The sequence below is a fragment of the Antechinus flavipes genome, chromosome 3 (assembly GCF_016432865.1).
Source record: "Antechinus flavipes isolate AdamAnt ecotype Samford, QLD, Australia chromosome 3, AdamAnt_v2, whole genome shotgun sequence".
NCBI classification, from domain to species: domain Eukaryota; kingdom Metazoa; phylum Chordata; class Mammalia; order Dasyuromorphia; family Dasyuridae; genus Antechinus; species Antechinus flavipes.
Genome location: NC_067400.1, coordinates 503,221,414 through 503,236,060, shown reverse-complemented (window position 1 = coordinate 503,236,060; position 14,647 = coordinate 503,221,414). Strand labels below are relative to the sequence as shown.

The following is a 14,647-nucleotide window of genomic DNA, read 5'->3' as shown; positions in this document are numbered from 1 at the left end:
GGAGTATTTACTCTGAGGAATTTATACTTCAATCAGGACAGATCACTATGAAAAGATCAGATTTTTTTAATGTCCTCCCAAATTGTCTGAGGCTGGACAAATGGCTCTTTAACCAAATGATTATTTCTACCACTCTAAAATTTATATTGAGGCATTATTTTAAATTATTTGTGGGGAAATTTGACAGGGCTGGACAGTTTTCTGCCTTATGTCTCATTTTCCCACAACTTTCTCAGTTTAATATTAGACTCTTAATATAATTTTGTATATGTCCAGGTATGTCAGCAGCTTATACGTTTTAAGAAACAAAAAAATTTAAATTCCTTCTTATATCTATCTTTAAAAGACTGTGACATTAATCTCACCTATATCTGGGGATAGTGAAGAAGGAAGAAAAATTTTTTTGTGTTTTTTTTTTTTTTTTTTACCTTTGAGAAGGACAGTATTCCCACTGCATGTTCCTCCATGCTGCTTGGTAGCAAAGTTCCTGCTGCTCAGCACACCACTCTGAATGTTCACAATCTAGTCCTTTTAAGTAAGTAGAAAGAGTGTGGCAGAGACCAAAATTCTGCAAGGCCTGATCAAGAATGAAAATTAATATAAATGTATAAACAAGATCTTAATGTAAGCCTTCTTCATTAAGTCCAATGCTTCATCTTGATGTGGAACACTCAGTTTTTAGTAAAAAGATAAAGCCTCAGGCAGATGCTATAAAGCCAGAGAAGCTTTGAGTTCCTTGCTAAACATAAACTAGGTATTTATCACCTAAGGAAAAATCAAGCTAAAACTGGGAAAAATTAATCACCAAAAGGTTGGCCCAGCACTATAATCAATTCACTACTGTTTCCTCTAAATCCTTCACAGCTTCTTCTATTTCTGAACACATAAAATCTCAAAAAACTTCCATTTTTTCCCCTGAAAATATGTGAGATTTCTGAAGTAAAAGTGAGCAGACTGCCCTTCTAAATTGCAGTTTTTAATTTGCAAAGTAAATAACTAAAATTATGATGAAAACATGATTTCAGGAATATCATTCATCAGGTTTCCAACAACTGCAAAACAGGAGTTCTGATTCAAAGTAATAGACTACTTATATTGTATTCTAACTCAAATGTTCAAATTATAAGACAAAGTCCAGATTTTTCAATCTTTCAAAGTTTAGATTTGCTTTGACATATTAGCCAATGATGGAATGTTAGAGAAAACAACTCTTAAGACATCATTTAATGTAAAAATAATAACTGCAATTCTCACTACCAATTACAATAAAAAACATCTCCTTAATTTGTTGTCCATAAACTTCCTACTTAAACATTAAAACAAGAATAGAAAAATACATAGTGAACATTTTGTTAAAAATGAAGAAATGTACCTCTATTATTCCTGCCTGGCGTGTAGTTGGGGAGAGAGTTGTCTCAAGGTCATAGGTCACAAGTGCTTTCCCCCACATTGCTTCATGTTCATATGTTCTTATCCTGTGGCAGAAAAAACAAAAAACAAAAAAAATCTTTAAATTTTTTTAACTGCTATTGACTCTTCACAGTTTCACAGAAGAAATATAAAATATGATGATTTACCAAAGAAATAATACCATTAAATAGAAATTAATTAGTCTTTAAAGCATTTGAAATAACTTGCCTGATAAGAGGCTGTAACATTTTCCCTCCACCACAGCCATAAAGACTGTCAGGCTCTCCAATACTTCTATAAATTTTCATAAGAAGATCCTAGAAAACGAGAATACCAAAAGAGAAAAGAAATGTAATTTTGTAAATTTTAATGTTATCTTTGAAATTATGCAATAATTTTTTAAAAAAAGAAAAAACTATATAAGAATGATCAAGATACAATTTCTTCCCCTTCCCAAATTTATAGTTTCATATTTTACAAATAAATTGAATGAAATTATATTTAAGTATGTATTCCATGAAATACTTAAGTCACCAGTGACTTAAGTGGTGAAAATGTGGTAGATTTCTGCTCAGTCTTGACAGTCAGCCCAGAAAAACGTGCATGTGTCATAAGACCCTCTATTAAGGTGAAGCATATGAGTGTCAATGAGGCAGAGAAAGAGGCCCTGGATGTCAAGAAGACATCAGTTCCAGTCTCACTTCTAATACTTTACTAGCCACGTGACCCCGAGCAAATCACCCAGGGAGCAGCAGTCTGGACAATTCTCTAAGATGGAAGACTGCACAGCAGATGCAGATCTGCACTGGTACAAGATGTTCCCTAAACCATTAGATCTAATATTTATTCTCTCCTTTTGTCCTCTCAATCTATTAAGCTGTTCAGTGAGGGCTTTTGTTCTGCTCTAATGGAAAGCATTATGTATCCTTATTCTAGATTCTAGAAGTACTGAAGCAAGTTATATTAAATTCAAAAGTGCATAAATTTTAGGACAATAATAATAAGATGTTTCACAACTCTTAAAAAGTTTTTTTGACTTAGGGGCAGCTAGAGATCAAAGTTCAAATCTGTCCTCAGACACTTAACATTTCTTAGCTGTGTGACCCTGGACAAATGAAAATTGTTATGAAATATTATCTATATTTCATAAAAATATAACTCAATATATAAAACTATAAAAATATGACTCAAAAACAATTTGAACTTTAAATTTAAAGAATCACCTTAAATTCTGTTTCCATTATTAAGTCTATTAATTCATTTGGTAAATGTGTGACTGGAAAACAAACAAATAAAAATGATTTTGAGGGACTGCCCACTCCACTGGTATCCATTTGGTGTGGTGAGCTTCTTCTTCTCAAAACACCGCCAGGTGATAAAAATTCAGATCTTTTATTATCTCCAATATAGCCCGGTTAGCTTAGAGGTCTATCTCTCTGCTTGGTTCCAAGAGCTCCCTCCGAATGTCGCCAAATCCAAGGATTCTGTCCTTCAGCCTCTGCCTCTGCTTTCTTCAGGCTCCAGCCAACACAGAGATGGAATGAATCTCTTGTCTCCTTCACTTGGGGCTCGGCTAGCTTTCTGGTGAATCTTTCAGACCAGCTTGGTCTCAGTGGGGGAAGTTCAGGAGCCCAGCCACCTACCACAGTGGTGTGAGATGAAGATGAATCTGATTGTCCACTGAACTCTCGACTCGTAGCTTCTTCCTCTGAAAACTCTTCTTCTGCCACCAACCAGCCAAATGGAAAATATTCTGCCTTGCCTCGGAGAGAGGGCTTCTGGCATAATTCCGCTGAAATCTATCAAAGTGCTCTCTATCTGCACCAGAGTTGCTCCTCTCCAGTCCAGCTGAACTTTCCTCTGCGACCAGCCAGCCAAGTGGAAAATATATTCTGGAATAGCTCTCTCTTCATTGGCCTTATATGTGAATCTTCTGAGAGAATGGGATTATGGGTTTTCTCCCATAGTGCTCTCTGGCCCAAAGAGCTTTAAGGGAGGTGTGAACACAAAGGTGTAAACACAAGCATTGTACTAATTAGTTCTACTTAGTACCTTGTTTCAGGTTCTGGCCAAAATCTTCTTGTAAGATTAGATCAACTCTAATTAGTTAGCAGTTTGTAAGGATTCCAACAATTTGGTATTAAGAAATCTCTAGGAAAGCCTTCAGAACATCAAGTGAACCTCCCAGGGAATATTTATAAGAAGACATGAGCAAGAGTTCCATAGGGCAGGCATGTATGGTTTGAAAAGTGCATCACTATTGGCAGTAGCTCTTGATTAGATCACAGATCCATCAAAGTAATATAGATTTCACCACTTAAAAAAAATTCAAAGACAAATTTTTTCCCAGATATTAACTTTTTAAAAAGTTCCCACTAGGAGAATCTGAATTAATGAATTTATATTGTATCTACTTAGGATGTTGTGTTAAAAAAAAAAAATTCCCACTTGCTTTAGTAATGTGCAAATTCTGATGTATTTTTAAAAGCCTATTAGGTTAAACACAGTAATAATTTGGTTTTAAAATAACATGTATAAACAGATGTGTGTGTATGCATATATACATATATATGTATGTATATACATTTTTTCTATACACTCTTGACTTCAATAATGACTATTAGAAAATTTTTATTAGTGTCCAAAAAGAGGCACTCTATTTTACCTGTAAACTTATTCCAGTTTCTTCTTTACTTTTCTCACTCAAACTAGAAATAGTTGTACACTGACTTCCATCTTCAAATGTTAAACTTCTGCTTGCTGAGAAAGTAGTTCTATAAAAGAAAGTACCCAATTTGAACTGCTGAATACAGTGTGTAGTGGAAAATTAATACAAACTCCTGATTGTCCTCAAAATTAGATTACTAAAGAAAACACAAACTGCCGAAATTTATCATGCAACTTTGATAAATTAATCAAATTTAACCCCCACACATCAAATACAGGCATGTCTATAACTCTTTATATTTATAATAGAACTTAAATATTTCTTATTTTGAAGAAAGAGAAGTCAGTACTTTGAGATTACATATATTTTTGCTACATATAAATATTAATACAACTAAATATATATTTAGAAAGGAATAACAAACTTTTAAGAACGTAAAATAAAAAGCAGAGGATTTGGAGCCAGACAATCTGGGTTCAAATATCTGGGTATCTTTCAGCAAATAATAACCTCCCCCTGGAGCTTAGATTCCTCCAGTCTAACAGGAGGAGGTGGGATTAAATAACCCCCAAGACAATTTCCATCTATCTTTTTTAATCTTGTTCAGTTTTTCAGTCATATACAACAATTCTTATGACTCCATTTGGGATTTTTCTTGGCAAAAATACTTTGGTGTTTTGCTATTTCCTTCTCGGCTCATTTTATATGAGGCAACTGAGGCAAACAGGGTTAAGTAACTTGTCCAAGGTCATACAACTGAGGCTGCAATTGAACTCAGGTCTTTCTGACTCCAGGTCCAGTGTTCTATTCACTGTATCACCTAGCTGCCCCCAAAACTTATATCTTCTGACCTTCAAACTGATAAAGAATCACTTTTTATGAGAGTAATTAGTCTAAAGATTATTAAATATTAAAAATAATGATACTGACTCTAAATCTGGTCCATCATATACTACATTTATACACATGATCGTTTTAGTCACATTCTATGCAGGAGATAAGTGTAAGACATGAAAGTTAAATAATTTGTAAAAGGAATTAAAATAACTCTTGTTAGAAGTCAAGAGTACAGATATCTGTTTTTCTAGTATACAAAAGTCTCACTATGTTTATGTAAAATATTTATTTAAAATACTGGCTCTTAAACAAAAATTGTAACCAACATGTGAAGAAGACTGCTAATTTTACCATTTTATGTTCTCTTTCAATAGGAATAGTTTTGTGGCAAAGGATCAAGATTCATTCTTACAAATTGCGGCAGAACACACATTCCTTCATATTAAAACTGATTTTAAAAATCAAGTAAAGATGGCACAAAGATCATAGCGACAATAAAAATGAGAGTACTATACTTTTTTCCAATGATTTGAACCATTATCTTCTTAGTTCCATTAAAAAAAATTATCCATCATCAAACAACTCAACAAACATTTATTAAGTGAGTTCTATGTGCAAAGCACAGGCTAGATGCTAGAGCTACTGTGATAATCCCATCTTCAAGGAGTTTCAAGATTATTTACTAGAAAAAATATGTACATATATATAAATTTAAAATAATTTAGGGAAAGGGGTAATACTAAGGATTAAAAGTATCACAAAATCTTTTCCTAAGAAGTGCTCCTAGCTGAACCCTAAGAAGCAGAGAAGACTACAAAGTGAATTCCAGGCATGAGCACAGAAAAGCTAATGTGGCCTAAGAGAATTAATAACTGACATTAAAATTGCTCTTTAATATTTGGAAGATGCTATTATCTCATCTGATCCTGCAATTAGACTTGTGAGATATGTCAAAAATATTAACATTCCAATTTCACCTAAGAGGAAAATGAGATAGTAATGTAAAATGACTTGTTCAGGATCACATCATTACTAAATACTTCAGGCAAGGTGTAAACTCAGGTCTTTTAACTCTACAGGGTTTGGCTTTCTGCCCACTATGCCATGCTGCTTTCAGGATATAAGTAAAATAATATAAGTTGCAGTTTGATTGCAGAAAAATAATTTGTAGCTATAATGTGAAGACCGCTAATTTTACGATTTTATGTTAAAGGTCAGTTTAAGGGGGCTTAGAAATATTAATTCAGCCAATATGTGAAGAAGGGAAAGCAAGGAAACTAATTAGAAGGATGGTACAATAATTTAAGCAAGAGGTGATGAGGGACTAATGGTGATCTCAATCAAAATCAGTAAGGAATGAGATTAATTTCATAAGTTACACAAAGTAATCTCTTTCATTAATCATTAAACCTTACATTGCTATAAAGCAGAACATAACAATGTATTTGTCTTCCCAATTTGTCCAGTTATTTGATCATAAGCTGAAATAATGAACTGTAACAATAACCTTCATAATTTCTCATTTGTCAAGAAAAATTTTTAGTGATTTAGATTTAGTGATAAACTTAACCGAAACAAAGACCTGATTCATTCATTCATTCAAAAAATATTTACTAAACACAGACTGAGCCTCATCATTGGGCTAGACACATTAAGTGATACAAAAAGCTTTACTTTCCTCACCAATTTAACATCAAATGGAATTTTAAGTATTCTTAATTGGTAAAGGAGATTGTTTATTACCAACTACATACAATTCTTTCAACCAGAAAAGAACTTTTCTATACTCTGAACAGTGGCATCCCCTGCTTTTCTTAATATAAGGACTATGTCTAAACTATCTTTTTAAAAAAGTCTCCTCCTGCCCAAATCCAAGGAAATTTATCCCATCATAAATAGAAAGAATTTTAACTTTTTCAAACTATTACCTTTTCTGTTGATCATCCAAGTTTTTCCTATCTGCATAGATTTCTGCATATAGTAATGCTGTGAAGTGAGCTGCACAAGATTGAGCTACCATGGCGACCTCCAAATAATTCAACTCCAGCCAGAAAGTATCATCAAAAACTGTCCCTGAGAAGGGTCTGATAAAAAATTAAAAGTGAATCAGAATCAATTTCTTAAACTTTAATTAAAAAGTTCCAGTATAATACTATAATGACAGGTATACAGAAAATAGTGAGCTAACTAGAAAGTCAAGTTACCCTGTTGCTTTGTTAGTGGTCTACATACACAAATAATTTATTTCAAAATATTTAATATCTAAAGCTCTTATTTAGTTCTGATATTCTTTGCTTCTAAAACCTGTAATGGGCTGAGGCTCGAGTTGATGCACTGAGGTCCCAAGCACGAGGCTAAATAGTAATTGGTCCATACTCCATTAATATATAAGCTTGGAGAAAGAATGGCCCCCGCCCACTCTTTGTGCAAGTCCTGATGTGTTGTATAGGAAATAACGATTTTGGTGGGTGGAGGCAGGGGAGTGGAAAAGGAAGGGGAAGGAGAGACTGCTTGCTTTTGCCATTGCGACGACCTTTCAGCTCAGATTCCCCTCTGTTAGATGGCTTCCTGTCGCAGCTGCCCATATTGCTATCACAATCTTTCTTGCCCATATTGCTATCACAATCCTTATTCACCTCTTCACTTCAATAAAGATTGAAGATTTTTCTCTTAACCTGAATTCCTGACTCTGGCTGATTTTAAATACGCGGTCATTACAAAAACCTACTTGTATAAATTAGCTATTATTATAAAAATGAAAAAGAATTTTCCAAAAAAAAAAAGACTTTAAATCAACATGTCTATAAAATTACATTTTATTATGCAAAAGTTACTGGTGCCGATCCTATTTCTTTGAATATCTGTAACAGAAAGATTCTAAAGTCAATTTAATAATAATGAAAATTTTACTCTTTCTCTGTCTTCTGGGAGATTCTGGGATATTAACTATATAAACTGTTTAATCTAGAAACACAAATATTTAAAGGCTTATGGTTGCTTTTGTAAAGAGGTGGAATTAAAGATGAGTTTAAGGAAATAATCAAAATAGAAAGAACAGAAATGGTGACTGGAAAAAGAGAAGAAAAGGCAGAAAAGAAACCTAGCCTTTAATAGGTTCACAATAAGACAAATCAGCACAAAACTGTTTCTAAAACTTGAATTTTCAAATTACTTAAGAAGTCTTCAAAATCCCCCAACTCCAAAATCTTCATCTAGAATTGCTACTAATAAAACAGCAAAGAAAGAAATTAATATAAAACTAATTGGAACTAAGACCACACAATCCTGCACTACAAAGAAATCACAGAACACCTAACTTAACACATAACCAACACATGAAACATGAATTTCCTCTACAATATTATCACATTATAGTTCATCATATGTAGACAATATTGTGTGATAAAAAAGGAGGTTAGGCTATACTATTCAGAAAGCCCAGGTATTAGCAAAATTCTTCAGCAACTCTGCCTAGGAATTAAAAACACAGAAAAAGGAAAATGGGGAAGTATAGAGGACCAATGAACCTAAGTTTAAGGGGTAGATAGAACCTAATCTAATTTCCTCATTTTCCTGAAGATGGAGGTCAAGTACATATTGAGATGTATAGGAAAGGCTAGAAATTCATATTTCAGCTTCTCCTACTATATTATCCTGACTTCTTTATTCTAAAATTATACAACAAAAGACATCTTTGAAAAAAATGAACCATATTGACCTATCCATGTAGGCCACTTGGGGACGTATTATTTGAGGAGCAAATTTATTGACAAAAATCAATACGACAACAGCAACATGATATAGTTCCAATGTAAGGGTTGGGGGAGGAGCCTCACACAGTGAAATAGGAAGTACAAAGGCCTTAAAGCCTGAGATCCCCAGATGTGATTTTCTGTGATCAGCAGCCACTGCTGCTTTGTGAGCAGAAGGTCTGGTCTCATTGAGATCTGCATCATCAATGGAGGCGATTCCTTCTCTAACTGGCTGTGCATGTGACCTCATAGACCCTATATAAGCTGTGGGGACCAGGAAGTAGGTGGAGTTTACTAGGTGTTCCTCAGGAATTCACTAGGAGTGAGCAGGAAGTCAGCTAGGGCAGGATGTGTACGCGTGGAATAAAGATCTTGAACTTGCATGCAGCTGTCCTCAGGTGCTCTGTTAAATTTGAGAACCACTGCTCAGTGAAGTGGTGGCCAGGGATCTCTGAAGACCTCTGATTGAGGCCCCCATGCGAGACTGTGGCCAGAGATTTTTCTGAAGGCCTGGGAATTAAGAGGGACTGGTAATGGTAGATTCTGGGTAAAACTACATCCCAAGAACAAGACTTATCAATACAAAGCCAAGCAGATGTTAACATATTATCCTTAATCTTATAAGAGAAGGTAGGCCTTTTGACTATTCATGTTCAGAATCTATTCAAAAAGCCTTAATTCTATTTCTGTTGCTTCATACCTGTGTGGTTCTAGACAAGTCACAATCTCGTTGTACTTCAATTTCTACATCTATAAAATCAGAGAGTTGGACTAGGTGAACCCCAAGTCCCTTAGACAAGTTCCAATTAATTATAAACAGGTTCAGGTGTGTAACCACAGATTAATAAATAAGATATATAAAGATCAACATAAAAGGGCAAGCTTTACCAAGTTCTGGTAGCCCAGGCATGGTTTAATTTGGGTTCTAACTACCCTAATTTCCCCAAGAAGGATAGCAATCCATTTGCCTTCATAAGCTATTTAAGGTTATTGCAGGTGGCAGCAATAGTTACCTAACACTTTAGGTATCTTAAGCTAGCAACTAATATTAACATGGTAAAATAAAAGCTTTTTTTCTTCTTTATGATTCAACCTCCAAAATAAAAAAAAAGATCATGATAATTCATACATTACCTTCTCTGTCTTCTCATATAATCTACAACGTCAAGCATTGTTCGTCTTGATTTTTTATTCAAAGATCCTCGAAAAAGAAATTCTGATTCTAAATTAAAAAAAAAAAATATGGCAGAGATGAACTTCTTCTGATCCATCAAATCAAAAAGTATTACCTAAAAATTTTAAATCAATCTATGAGATGTGTGAATTTTCACATATAGCTTTTTAATCATTTCCTCTAAAAATAAAATAAAATGGATAAGGAATAAAGAATTACAGAATTCTTTTTAAAAATTGAAGCAAAATGGTGAACAATTCATACTAAGTATATGGTACAAGTGAAGCTACTGTTTGAACTTTTATGCTGTGCCAAATATCTATATCCATATCAAAAACATAAAACTTAAACTGAATCCTGAAAACAATTTTAAAAAATAATTCCCAAGTTATCAATAAAGTTATTAATGACCAAACAATGTATAAAAATTTTGTTTTAATCGATATATTATTTTAACAAATCAAAAGCATAAAGATGTTTGTAAACATTTATACAAAGCTTTTGCTTACATACATATGGATCATATATACTTTAGACTACATATGGTTATTTCTAATCATAGAGTTGATTTTGCTGGCTACCTCATAATTCTATGTGATTACTTGAGGTATATTTACACAAAACAAAGTAATTTCAAAACTAACTTAAGAAAAACATAATAGAAATGTTTAGAAGAATTGTATATGTTTAATCTATATTGGATTACTTTTTGTCTAGAGAAAGAGGGTGGGAAAGAAGGAGAGAGAAAAATTTAGAATACAAGATTTTGCAAGGATAAATGTTGAAAACTATCTTTGCACATATTTTGAAAATAAAAAGGCATTATTAAAAATTTTTTAAAAAAGAAAAAACATAAAAAAGAAATTTTGTTGCCCCAAACTCTCACAAATTTCACTATTAAATCAAGTGAAAATAAAATACTTGTAATTTTGATCTTTTAGAGCAAATGTTCTTTTTTGTTTTGTTTTGTTTTGGTTTTGGTTTTTTTAAATAACTTTTTATTGATAGAACCCATGCCAGAGTAATTTTTTACAACATTATCCCTTGCACTCACTTCTGTTCCGATTTTCCCCCTCCCTCCCTCCACCCCCTCCCCCAGATGGTAAGCACTCCTTGCAAATGTTCTATTATCTAAGCCACTGCTCTCTCTCTTCACTGGCATGAATAATGAAGGGTTGATTCCTTACATAAAAGTAAGTCTGGTTCTATTTTAATAACAATTAAATAGTGGAAGGTTTTAATACCTGAATCTATATTTGCAGGAGTTGTAGATCGGTTGGATTGTGAGGAATGTCTGAAACAGTTCGTAAAAAATCCCTGGATATGCACAGATAAAAGATTTCGCCAGGACTCATTTGTATCATGGAGCAAAATATCATGAATCAAATATGGAAGCACAAATTGACAAAAGCTGGGTTTCACCTAAAATACACAAATATATCTGGTAAAGGGTTTAGGTAAAATAACATGGCAAATTTCATATTTTCATTCCTTTTCATAGATTTATTACATTTTTTTAGAGATCTTAAGGGATTTGATAGAGATATACTAAACAGATGCCACTAATATTTACAACAATCACCTGAAGAGAGCCATGATATCAAAATATGAAAAATGTTTTAAAATCATCTAGTTCTTAGTAAGAGCAGTTACTTATAATGTATATCAAACTTTTTATGAGATGTATGATATGAACTGAATGACATAGAGCTGAATAAAATATCAAACTTAAACTAGAGGAAAATATATGTCTTCTATAGGAAAGCAAAAACTAGGAAGTGAATAATAATACGTAAGTTAAGACAAATACACTACATATGCCAAAAAGATGAGGTTTGCCATCAACTATGAAGATTTATAAAACATTTGTGGAAGACTGTGATTACTACAGATAAATGAAATAAAAAGCAAAATTTATGCAAAATAAAGAGAATTTTTTTTTTAAAGCAAAAGACAAGAGATCAAAAAAGCCAAGCAGAATCTTAGAGATCATATGTATTCTTCTTACTTCACATAGTGGCTTTAATAACAAAAGAATTTCACTTTTTATGCCCCCACTCTTCAAAAGTGTACAAGTCAATGTCTTGATCCAACTATCATGATTTTCTTCCTGTGGAACCCACAAATTTGGATCATCCAAGCTTTCCAAAGGATTTTCTTTGTCAATTCTAGGAACTTCTAGAAACTAGAAAGATAAGTTTCAAGTCATATGAAAACAATAATGAGACACTATTTTCTCTAATAGATCCCACTAGTTACTTTATCTCCTCTTGGATTTTCTGAGGATGGAAAGAGATAATGTATGTGAAAGTATTATTTTCACATATATTACAGAGTAAGTTTGTTACAGAGTAAGTTTGCAACGGTGCCTTAAAAAAGCACTAAATTTTAAATACAGTTTAAATACAGTTGCAAAAGCAAAATATTTAGTGGTAATGGTGTGCTCCAAAATTAAATTATCAACAATGAATTATTTCTTAATTACCTGACATGAGTAGATGGAACATTGAGTGAGGAAAACATAGAAAACAACAAATTATCAAAGTAAATCCTCTTCTTTACTTTCTTAACTAATGCAAAGGCTTAAGGATAAGGAAATTTAAAAAATTAAACAATTACTATATTATCTTTTCTTTTCATAAAAGAACACTGTGATAAGTTGCTTGGATGACTACATATCAAGATACTATATAGAGAGAATTCATGTTTCATGTAGAGATCAAGCAAGATAATCTCCCAACTCTATCACCATGCAGAATTAGGAAAACCAAGCCTACTCAGCTGTGGGAAAAAAATACTCAGTTTACAAAGATGGGAAGTAAAAGAATTACCTATCCTCAGAGCCCTGGTTTTTTTTTTTTTTAATTATTTGCAAAGTGTACAATTTTAATATCCTTCTTGGCTAAAATGTTAGTGGAATAAGATCAATTCTCTGAAGGGAATTACATCTCATTCTTCTCTATTTCCAGTGATACTAACTGAGTGCTATGCATTCAAAGCGTACTCTCTAATTACTGAGCAAGTAATAAACATACCTTTTTCCTAGATGTTCTAAAAGGTTGTAGGTATATAAGCATGGGGTCAGTTGTTTTCTTATATATCTCCCAGAATTCATGTCCAGTCTTTGTGGCTAAAATATTTTTCAAACACGCAACAGCAGCTGATCGAACCTTAACACTGAAAAGTATATACATTTGAACCAGAACCTTTTAACACATTACATAAGCACTTTTGATAAATTTAACAAACGATCAACAAATTCCTTAGGAAGCATGAAAATGAGTTCAGAAGTATACATAGAAGAATTTAATATAATCATGTAATACAATGATGAAGACAAAAGATTAGACATGATCCTTCAACTTAAAAGAATATACCATAACCCACACTGAGTCCAGTGGTACTACTATTACAAATTTCATAAACAAATTCATTATCTTTCCTCTTTTTGACCTCAAAAAGTAGTCTTTATCCCTCAGAAGTACTTATGTCCTATTTTGTGTTTTATTTATTTCTAGCTAGTCATATTCTTCTCTGGCCCCTCTCACATCTTAAGCTACAGGAAGGGAGACCATATCTTGGTTCTCTTTGTATCATCCTATATGTTCCATATAGTTATTTTCTTCTTTTTTCAGTTTGGAACTGTGATTTTACTAGCTTTCCTGTCAAGGAAATTCCCTCTGTAGAACAGCATCTGATTTCCATCTTAAAGACTTAGGAGAGTTGTCTGAGGCACTCAAGAGTTAAATGATTTACCCAAGGTCACATAGCCAGTTTATGTCAAAGGCAGAACTTGAACTTCTGCTGCCAACTCTATATCCACTATACCAGACGTGTCAAAAACATGGTACAATCCTCCCTAAATGAGAAATATTTAACAAAATAAATAAAAATACCACAAAACATAATTAACCATAGTTTACTAAGTCAATCCAAATCAATCTTTATGTACAATTCTCTTTGAGTTTGACATCTTGCAGGACACTTGGTGGTATTCCCATCATTAATTTTAATTTTGAGTATATCCAAACGCTCTAGGTCTCCTTCCCTTTTCTTTCTCTGTTCTCTCACTAGTGATCTCATCAACTCCCATGAATTCAATTAGTATCTTTATGAATATTTATATATCCATCCTTTGTCTCTCCTGAGCTTCAGTCCAACATTTTAACTGCCTATTAGACATTTCAAAATGAGATTCCAAAGATAATCTCATACTCAACATGTTCAAAGAACTCATCATCTTTCTTCTGGTCCCCAAACCTATTCTTATTTTGAATTTCTATATTATTCTCAAGAGTCCAACCACTGCTTCAAATCATCCAGGAACATAACTTGATATTCATCCTAAATTTCTCACTTTACATCACACAATGAATCAGGTTCAAATCTTGTTTCTAACTCTATAATTGATTTGTACAGGCCTCCTCCTACAGTCAGGTGGCATAATGGATAGAGAGCTGGGCCTACAGCTAGGAAAACTTGAGTTCAAATTTGATCTCATATACAATTCATATATAAAACAAAACTGATTATCTGATAATCTACGGGATTGTGTGCTATTTCAAATCTAGCTGAAATCTAAATCTATCCTCAGATACTCTGGGAAAATCATTCAATCTTATTTGCCTCAGTATCCTCATCTGAAAATGAGCTAAAGAAATAAATGGCAAACTATCCCAATATCTTTGTCAAGAAAATACTACAAAGAGCTGGACAATGGAATACAACTGAATACATAGAAAATTCACATATACGAATCTCATTCCCTATGGGACAGAAAAATTAGGTAGTATTGCATAGAAACAA

At 33.1% G+C, this 14,647-nt stretch overlaps 1 protein-coding gene across 1 annotated transcript in view; it reads right to left on the bottom strand.

Annotated features, from left to right (window-relative positions):
* ATM (ATM serine/threonine kinase) overlaps window positions 1-14,647 on the bottom strand; it is a 121,122-nt gene that overhangs the window by 42,839 nt on the left and 63,636 nt on the right. The window contains exons 35-43 of the mRNA XM_051986938.1: window positions 12,877-13,018; window positions 11,850-12,026; window positions 11,086-11,263; window positions 9,802-9,889; window positions 6,844-6,999; window positions 4,076-4,184; window positions 1,639-1,727; window positions 1,373-1,475; window positions 429-577 (exon numbers count right to left, since the gene is read on the bottom strand). Of these exons, the coding sequence (XP_051842898.1) occupies window positions 429-577; window positions 1,373-1,475; window positions 1,639-1,727; window positions 4,076-4,184; window positions 6,844-6,999; window positions 9,802-9,889; window positions 11,086-11,263; window positions 11,850-12,026; window positions 12,877-13,018 (1,191 nt within the window). The remainder of the gene's footprint in view (window positions 1-428; window positions 578-1,372; window positions 1,476-1,638; window positions 1,728-4,075; window positions 4,185-6,843; window positions 7,000-9,801; window positions 9,890-11,085; window positions 11,264-11,849; window positions 12,027-12,876; window positions 13,019-14,647) is intronic.